This window comes from Bison bison, unplaced genomic scaffold (genome assembly GCF_000754665.1).
Source record: "Bison bison bison isolate TAMUID 2011002044 unplaced genomic scaffold, Bison_UMD1.0 scf7180017864527, whole genome shotgun sequence".
NCBI classification, from domain to species: Eukaryota; Metazoa; Chordata; class Mammalia; order Artiodactyla; family Bovidae; genus Bison; species Bison bison.
Genome location: NW_011495078.1, coordinates 11,987,858 through 11,997,303, shown reverse-complemented (window position 1 = coordinate 11,997,303; position 9,446 = coordinate 11,987,858). Strand labels below are relative to the sequence as shown.

At 52.2% G+C, this 9,446-nt stretch overlaps 1 protein-coding gene across 1 annotated transcript in view; it reads right to left on the bottom strand.

Moving 5' to 3' along the window:
- Positions 1-9,446, bottom strand: part of STK24 (serine/threonine kinase 24) — an 86,467-nt gene that overhangs the window by 7,965 nt on the left and 69,056 nt on the right. Inside the window, exons 6-7 of the mRNA XM_010831509.1 lie at positions 4,254-4,439; positions 1,861-2,006 (exon numbers count right to left, since the gene is read on the bottom strand). Coding sequence (XP_010829811.1) covers positions 1,861-2,006; positions 4,254-4,439 — 332 coding nt within the window. The remainder of the gene's footprint in view (positions 1-1,860; positions 2,007-4,253; positions 4,440-9,446) is intronic.

The window sequence follows — 9,446 nt, the reverse complement described above, 5'->3', positions numbered from 1 at the left end:
GTCCATGCCCGATCCAGTCCCTCCTGGGCTGCAGAATCCCACCCTGCCCTCACCCTCCCAGAGGTGGGACACCCCATGGGGATGTGGCTCCCATCACTTCCCGTGGAGCGGCTGCACTACCGGCTCCATCCACCCCAACATGAGCACACAGCCCTGCCCACTCAGCTCCCTCCCGGCCCTCAGTCACAAGCTTGGACACGTCATCTCCACTCCTGCCTCCATCCCTTACCCTCCACTCACCCCCAAAACCCACCCCGTACCTGCACGCACCGTGACCAAGGCCCCCCTCTGTCCTCGTGCTGTTGGGGGCTCAGCAGCGGAGGCTCCCACTCATCGGCCTCACCTAGAGCCCCCGGATCCCAGCACCCAGACCTCCTCCCACCCGAGCGGTCCCGCAGGCTCTCCCTTCGTGCTGCTGTTCCCCAGGGTTGGTCCTGGGCCCCGGCCCTTCCCCGCAGGAGCGTCCTCAGGGCTGCAATGACCATTCACAGAGTGGCGCTCTAAGTCCGCATGGTCTGCTTATACCTCTCGCCTCAAGGTCAAATCTCGCCGACACACCCTCCTGAAGACCCACATGTGCCCTCGTCAAAGCCGGCTCCCTGAGCCCTGGCCTCCCCAGACCAGCCTGGTCTCCAGGGCCATCCCCTCAGTGGACTCCTGACACTGCTCAAGTTGGACGCCCCCCTGCCCATCACCCAGACCCAATCGTAAATGTCCAGAACCAGCCCCCACCAAGCACCGCCTGTCTCTTCATCCTTGGCCTGACCACCAGCGTCGCTCAATGCCGTGACCTCAACAACGTCCTAGTCTGTGGGTCTCACCCCTGACCTTGCAGTGGAATCACCTGGGGACCCTGAAACACACTCTGGGTCTCCCCCAGAGGCCCGGCACATGGGCCTGGGCCGGGGGTCAGCTTGCACATCTGGCTGCGGTGTGAAGGGGCGCAGGCGAGGAGCCACCACCCCTGGGAGCACCTCCACACCCCTGACCTGACCCTCCCGGCTCCAGTCTCCACTGGAGAGTCAGCGCAGCCGGTCCATCCAGCTCTCCCCACCTCTAAGCACCCAAAGGGCTCCCAGACCCAATTCACCTCTTCAGCTAACAGATCTCCTAGATGTTCAACTTGACACCAGGTTACAGGAAATGCCTGGGGCGGAGCTTTTACACCACCAGGCATGTACCGGCACACAACAGAGAATCACCAATACCCTCACTTGTCTCTTCTTAAAAATGTGTTTGTTAAGAAGCCTGGCATGCTGCAGTCCAGGGGGTCGCAAGAGTCGGACATGACTGAGAGACTGAACTGAAAGATGTGTTTAAAGTCATTTCATCCGACCAGTATTTCGAAAAAAAGAAACCAGGTCCAGCTCTTTACAGGTTTTGGACATGAATCTGAGCAAGCGCCCGGAGATGGTGAAGGACAGGGAAGCCTGGAGTGCTGCAGTCCATGGGACTGCAAAGAGTCGGACGCGACTGAACAGCTCTTACAGATTTACTCAGAGAAACTCCACTGGCAACAAAGAGAGACTCAAGGACTCCCCAAAACAGACCCATACTAACACCAGAAGCACCGTCAGCCTGGATGTTCTTTCTTAAAGAAAAAAGAAACCCCAAACCCAGCCCAATCAGGAGACAAGAACAGACCGGCCTGCGTCACACACAGCTTGGGGTTCAGATATAGCCTGGGGCTGTGGGAAACCTCCCCTCTCCCCCAAGTCACAGACAGCCGGAGGAGCTCAGGCCGAGCGGACTCACGTGTCAGAGTCTTCCGAGCTGCAGACACAGCCTGGGGCTATGGGAAACCTCCCCTCTCCCCCCAAGTCACAGACACCCCGAGGGACCCAGGCCGAGCGGACTCACGTGTCGGAGTCTTCCGAGCTGGAGTCTTCGTGGCTCTGCTCGGCCTTCCACCTCTTGTACCTGTCGATGAGCTCGGTCAAGTAGGATGTTTTCTTTGCGTTGCGGATTATGAACTTGTGCTTCAGTAACTCCTTAGCGGTGGGTCTCTGGAAATGCATCAACCACCGAAGAGGAAAACGTGAGATCAGGGTCTTGGCATTCCACGTGACTCCACCCCAAAGGACAGGCTTCTGCCTCACAACGTCCAGCAACCAAGTCTAATACATACAGACGGAGTCCTATTTCAAAGTTTTCTCCTTTAAGATTGATTCAAAGACTGTCACTCAGCATCAGCGGGCGGGGTCCCATTCACAGTGTGGGCAGGTACCTAGTATCCACTGGAGTCCTTAACACTCTGGAGCTAACCGTCCAGTGAAAGCAGACACCCTTTCCCCCAAGAAAATGCATTCACACAGAAATGTTACAGAGAATTTCACAGAGGTCATTCAACCATCATCACTAATGCTGCCAAAAGAGAAAACGTGTTCTGTGCATCACCTCGTTAACTTTGTTTGGCTCCATCCCCCAAAAACAAGAAGGTAAATGTTCATTTGGGTTCATCTGGAAGAAAGGAGCCAGGAGACAGCTTTTTCGTGGATGCTGAAAGGGCAAGTTCTCTTAGTCACCAGCCTTCCCGAGTTACAGACAGTGGTTTCCCAGGTCGGCCTCTTTCCTTGTGATCGGGGTGAGGACTTCCTCCAGGGCCTGGGCTCAGCACAGCCCCAGCCAGTGAGCGTGCACTGAACTCAGCTGCTCGCTCTGAGGATGGCAAAACCACCTGCAGGGCATATGCCTCCCGAGAAACCTTGCAGCCCAAAGAGGAGCGGACAGCAGGAACACGAACCACACGAGTCAGACCGCATTCCCACTTGCACTGAATCACTGCAGCTTCTGAATGACAGCCAGGCACACTCTGCCGACTCAAGCCTGTGCAAAAGCCTGGGTCACTTCTGGTATTTCTCAGTCCCTGTCCACATGAGTGTGAAACTCCAAGCACCTCAGAAGAGCCCAGACCCTCAGCCTCTCATCTTCCCCTCGATACATTTGGGCTAGAGATGTGTACACTGGGCCAGCAAGCAATACCAGACCTGTTATCTGTAATGGGAGGATGTACGAGCATCTTCTTAGGGCTGGGAATAAACTCCTGGTAACAACGTTCAGAGCTCAAGGACGTGAAGAACAGTGACCCCCGTGGCACCTGATGAGTGGCGTATTCTACATCCCCAGGGGGTCTTAGAAAATGTTGGCATTCCTCACTGAATTCTGCTACCAAAACCTGGTATGGTATTAGAAACCCATAGTGCTCTCATTAAAACCAACCACTGAACTGCAAGGTGACCGAACCAGTCAATCCCAAAGGAAATCAACTCTAAATATTCATTGGAAGGACTAATGGTGAAGCTCCAATACTCTGGCCACCGGATATGAAGAGCCGACTCAATGGAAAAGACACCGATGCTAGGAACGATGGAGGGCAGGAGGAGAAGGGGGCGACAGAGGATGAGATGCGTGGACGGCATCACTGACTCGACGGACGTGAGTCTGAACAAATTATGGGAGATGGTGAAGGACAGGGAAGCAGTCCTCGGGGGTCACAAACAATTGGACACGACTGAGCAGCTGAACAACAAAAGCGTATTTTTAGATAAGAGTTCTTTGTAGGGAGCAGGAGGGTTGGGGGTGGGGACACAAGTTCAGAAGTTTCAGCCTGACCTTGGCTAACCCTGCTGGAAAAATTCAGGAACCAAACAAGGACATACAGTGTTACATGCAACACTAAAATACACAGACAACTCTGAAAGAAATATCCTAATTCAGAGAGAAAATGAGGCTGAAGCCATGTAGTTCTCTCTGCCACGTGGCTCTGCCAGGGTCAACTCAACAGCAGAGACAGTCAGAAGGAAGAGGGGAAAGCAAGGCAGGACTTCATTTATGTCTCATTCCTCTTTTCCTTCCTAACACATGCCAAGAAGAACCTGAAAACGTTTAAAGACTTATTTAGCCGCTGTTTCTCAGGCCGGACTCTGTGGTTACGACAACAGCTAAAAATAATCCAACCTTCCACTATAAATATTAAAAATGTATGATTCCACATAGAATATTAAGGAGAACAGTCTTCAAGCTCAATGCGGTAGGAGATACCAGAAAATCTGAAAGACGGTAAGTAGACTTTGAAGCCTTAAAAAGATAAAATAACAATAAAAAGCATTTCCACTTCAGAGAAATCAATCATACCCATTTAGAAAAAGAAATGAGATCACGAAGGCCGCTGAAAGCACAGAAGGAAAACAGGCCACTAAGACCCATCAGGCCCCCGTGGGGGGAGACGCCCGTTCCCAGGTAGAGACACTCACAAAGCTCGGCTCCTTGTTCAAACAGGCCTCCACGAACTCCTTGAGGGGTTTGCTGTAGTTCCCTTCCAGCGTCGGGGGGTTGTTCTTTGGGATAAGGAACAGGACCTTCATGGGATGCAGCTCGGAATGCGGCGGCTCCCCCTTGGCAAGCTCGATGGCCGTGATGCCCAGGGACCAGATGTCCGCCTGCAACAGCAAAGCACAGCCAGTTACACACTAGGGGGAGGCAGTTCAAAGAAACATACTTCCTAGGAGGGGAAAAAAACCCTCCATGTGCTTCTGAGGTCTTGAATAAGATACTCATTCTTAATTGAAAAAATTTGTTAAACATAAAGCTTTTGGTGTAATTTCAAAAAAGGCAACACACAGGAGGACGTGTAATAACATCTTCCGCCTCGACGTGGAAGCCGGCTCTGACGATTACGCCTCTTCCCTTTGCTGCCGGAGGTGGGAAACGTTCCACGTTCGTTTAAGTCCGAGTCAACAGGACAGGCAACCTGAGGTCAGTGGAGCTGGCGTGTCCGGGGACCACAGCACGTTTGCAGCCACCGCGTCCAGAGATGCTTAGAAGCCAGCACAGCCCTTAAAGCCACACCAGGATGAAATGAGACCCCTGTTCCCAGGCGCCAGGCCAGGAGCCTGGGCCCAACCCTTGGAACTTCTCTTTGGTTCCTCCTAAATCAACCAGCTGCCAGGCGTGTGGCTCTTGACCTCTTGGCGCCCTGGGTCCCCACCTACCCCTCCTGCCCCCAGCTTAGTTCAGAGCTGTCTTCTGTCCCTAAGGCTTCTGTGGGGGCTCCGGAGTGGTCTTCCTGCCCGCAGGCTCCCCCCGCATTCATCTAACATCCTGCTGACTAACGTGGAAACCCTGACTGGCACTTGAGTAAATGGCAAGCAATTCGGCATTATGCAGAAGTCATAAAAATACCCACACTTGTTAAAACCAACTAATTTCACTTCTAGGAATCGATCCTAAACACATTTTATATTTAGAAAATGGTAAGGGATGCCCAAAGTATTCAAAAGCAGCATTACTTATGCTAAAACCTTAGAAGAATGACTATCTTGCTATGACACATTAACTTGACTAAAGTATCGAAAATTCACCAATGACGCTGATAGAGAATCAAGTGAGTTTGTCTATTACAGTATCTAGGATTTACAACATCAAATGTAAAAAACGTATCTGGATTTTAAAATAAGAATTATATGGGAGAGGGCAATCATTTTCCAAAGCAACTGAAACTGAGGCGTAAGAGGAGACCTGTTTTACCACCGTTTGGGAAATTAGCTATTCAGGGAAGCAAGCAGTGGTTTTCTACAATGAGACTAAGTCAAAAATCACAACTGAACTGCAGCTTTTACTCGTGAACAGAGTTTCTTTCCGTATGTGGTTAGTGCTGCGTAGCATTCTCCTAAAAATGACAACACAGAATTACCCATTATTGTGAGCAGTGGGGGTGAGGGGACCCGAGTGGGGGACCACCGGTGAACGGCAACCCTCAAAACCCTTGCAGTAACACCGAGTTAAGTGAAAGTCACCTGGCTACATCTCTGCAGACAAAATACAATTTAAGTGGCATTGAAACATTTATGTATAGAAAATATTCTATGAAGAACCACAAGAGGGGGACTTCCAGTGGTTAAGAATCCACGAGTCCCTTGAAGGGAGCATGGGTTCGACCCCTGTTCAAGGAACTAAGACACTACACAGTGTGCGGGGCAGCAGGCAAAAAAAAAAGGAAGACAGGGGGAAAAAAAACACGGAGAATCCCAAGTACCAGTTATAACTAGTTAAAACACAGCTCAAAATGGATTTAATAAGAAACTATGTAATAAGATGCAATATTCAGAAACACAGTAAGTAGCACAAGAGGTATAAAAACCGTCTGTGGCCGACTCCGTAGCAACACGAGGCCCCACCATCACACCTCACGCTGGGATAAAGCTGGATGCTTTCTCCGCTCACATCCTTCCGCCACGTGCAAAGTGCATCCCTCCCAGCCAGGAGGTGGGAACTCCTGGTCCTGAGGATGGAGCCGGGGAGGCCATGGGCTGCCATCGGGACGGGAGGGTTGGTCACGTACCCAGTGGCCCAGCTGGCTGTACACATTCCAACAGATGGGCCGGTCCTACTGTGTCTCCACTCATCTTTATTTTTCCATCAACACATCACCTGTTTTCATCCTTCACCATGGTGACTGCAAACAGTTATTTCGGACGCAACTGGACACCAAAATAACTTAGCTTGTGCTCGGGTACTGGGCCTACAGATGTTTTTCCTTTTGTCTCATTTTTTCCAGTATTTTCCAGATTAAAGACTAAGTACTGCTTTTGAGACCAAAAAAGGGGAAAGTTGTTTACAAGGAGAACACCAGCGCTGGCCACTCAGCCTCCACAGGGGTTGCTAGCAGAGAAGTCGATCGACAATTCCAGCACAAATGTCTCTCCTCTCCTCCTGGCTCATCTCTAAAGGGCTGAGAAGCCTGCGTCTGTGCCGCCCGACACCCTCTCGGCCCCCCTGAACCAGCTCACGGTCAGAGCCCCCGACGCCCAGCGCCACACTGGCTCTGAAGCGTCAGTTACCGGGCATGGCGCTGGGCTCAGCCACAGCAGGGGCAGAATGGAATGAGCACAGAAGGGGGCAAGGTCCCCGCCCCAGTCCAGCCCACCCGCGGACATCATTCCCCTTACAGAGAAAGGGGGAAAAGATGGAAAGGTCTTCGGCCCAAGCCCCCGCTCCACGGTTGTGCCCACGGGCATCTTAAACTAAGCTTCACTAAGTCACCTTAAAGAGAACAATAATGATGAAGAAGGTTCTTAAGGCCTCTGAACTAACATGGCTTAGAAATGCCGGGCTCAGATCAAGACCTGAGATCAGCATTCTCAGTTGGGGCGAATGACAAAGGACCAAACGTACTGGTTCCAGAGGTGACTGTGCCAAGCCGGTTCTAGACACACACACAACACTGAGGCCGATGCCCCTTTAAGCTCAGGGCAATGAAGGCACTGGGGAGGCAGGTCAGTCCACCCTCACCCCACCTGCTTCCCCTTTTGAGAATCATCAGCACGTGGGCCCTGAAATGAAACTGCCAGGAGCACCCGGCTTCCCCAGGGACCCCAGGGGACACGCTCTTTACCTGTAACGCAGAGACCAGTGGGGGGACTGTCTAAGGATGCGGGGAGGAGACGGGCACCAGCAAGAAGCCGAGTATGTGTCTCAGGCGAGCATAACTGCCCTGCCAGACGGGCCTCGGGTGGGAGCGGGCCCCTGGGCAGAAGCCCTTTGTCAGGCGCTGCGGGCAGACCTCTGACAAAGCTCCGCACTCACGCCCTGGGCCTTATCTGCGCTTCCCACACCTCCTGTGTCAACAAGCCGGGGAGGCGCATTTCACAAACTTCTTCACACTGAGTTCCAGCTAAGGGCTGTTGGGTCTGATCCAAGTGAACAAAAGAATTGGCTTTTTGCCATAAGCCAGGAAGGCTGTGGTCCGTGGGGTTGCAAAAAGAGCTGGACACGACTTAGTGACTGAACAACAACAGCGTCTAACGTAAGGTGAGTAAAGGTTTGCAAGAGGTCGCAAGTGTTTTCTCAAGCAGCCCAACCAAGCATGCATTTCCTGTATGTCTGTGACAGCATCTTCTAATCTGCCTAAAAAAGAATGCCGTAGCATCTGCTGACCACAGAAGAGCATTCTGATCTAGACAGCTCCAGGGAAGAGGCAGCCAAGCTTCCTGATGTCCTGGGATCTCCATGGCGCAGAGCGTTGCCCTCAGTAAGCACGAGGACAGGCCCCCCACCCCGCCCAGGCAGAAAGGTGGGGAGGGGGGAGTCTCAGGAAGGCTGGATAGTTCTTGAGGAAGTGTGAAGTGGGCAGTGAGGAATAAAAGAGATTTTACCTGAGAAGGTAAAAATCTGAATCCTGAGTCACAGGGGGCCAGAGTTGACCAGCTAACTTATCAGTAAGGAAGAAAAGAGAAACATCAGGGGTGTTATCAGAGAAGTTAAGAAACTTGGATTCTAGTCCCAGCCCTGCCTAAAAATCTAGACCTGTGAACCTGGATAAAAGAAAGTGAAAAAAAGTCAAAGTGAACCTCACTCAGCCGTGTCCAACTCTTTGTGACCCCAGGGACTGTAACCCGCCAGGCTCCTGTGTTCATGGAATCCTCCAGGCAAGAACACTGGAGTGGGTTGCCATGCCCTCCTCCAGGGGATCTTCCTCACCCAGGGATTGAACCTGGGTCTCCTGCACTGCTGGCAGATTCTTTACCATCTGAATCAGCAGGGAAGCCAATGATAAATGGGCCTCAGCTTAAAATAGAACGAACTGAATAAATTCCTGTAGTCTTAAAAATGTTATGACTCCAGGGAAAGGGCCAAAAGAGATCAGACATAGCCTCAGGGGCAAACCCATGCCACAGGGCAAGGCACTCGGGCAACAGACACGCCAAAGGCCGGGCAGCTCTGCTGAAAACCTACCGTCAATTACTGGCCAGTGGCTTCCAAGGCCATGAGCCTATGGAAGTCATGGCCCTCAACAGCAAGAGGGCCAGGGCCATCTCGGCCCTTACAGACAGGCCCCCCAGCAACTTCAGCACCCACGTGACAGCTCACCACGTGGACCTCAGGTCCCAGGGAAAGCCACTCCACGCTCTGTGTGCTACGTTTCACAAGGTGGGGAGATCTGCCAGGGATTGAGAAGATTTCCACTTAAAGAGAAGAAGTAGTGTCTGGGACGTAGAAGTATCTGAGTTAACTATTTGTCTGCCTGGAAATCCTGGCTTAGAGAAGCCTCTGCTCGGTGCCCAGGTGGAGACTTCGCTGCATCCGGGCAGCTGAGACAGAGCGGCCTGGCATGCAGGTGTGAAATCAGATCCAGGAGGCGGGGGTCCTGGTAGGCTTTCTAAGCCCATACTAAACAGTTTAATAAGCTGAAGGGTAATAGGGAAAAAAGAAGACAAGACAAACTGGGAGAGTGCAGCACGTGATAGGCAAGAGAGACCGGAGTAAGGAGACTCTGAGAACAAGCCCAATTGGGTGGGTGGGGGGGGTCCCCCTAAATGTAACAACAGGAAGGGTCTGCAGTGGCCATGAAAGGTACGCCTCCTCCCAGGCTCCAGCCTTCCAGCTTTGTGACTGGTTTCTCCTGGGGATCCTTTCTGCCCTGGTCCCTGAAATACTGCTCAGCCTCC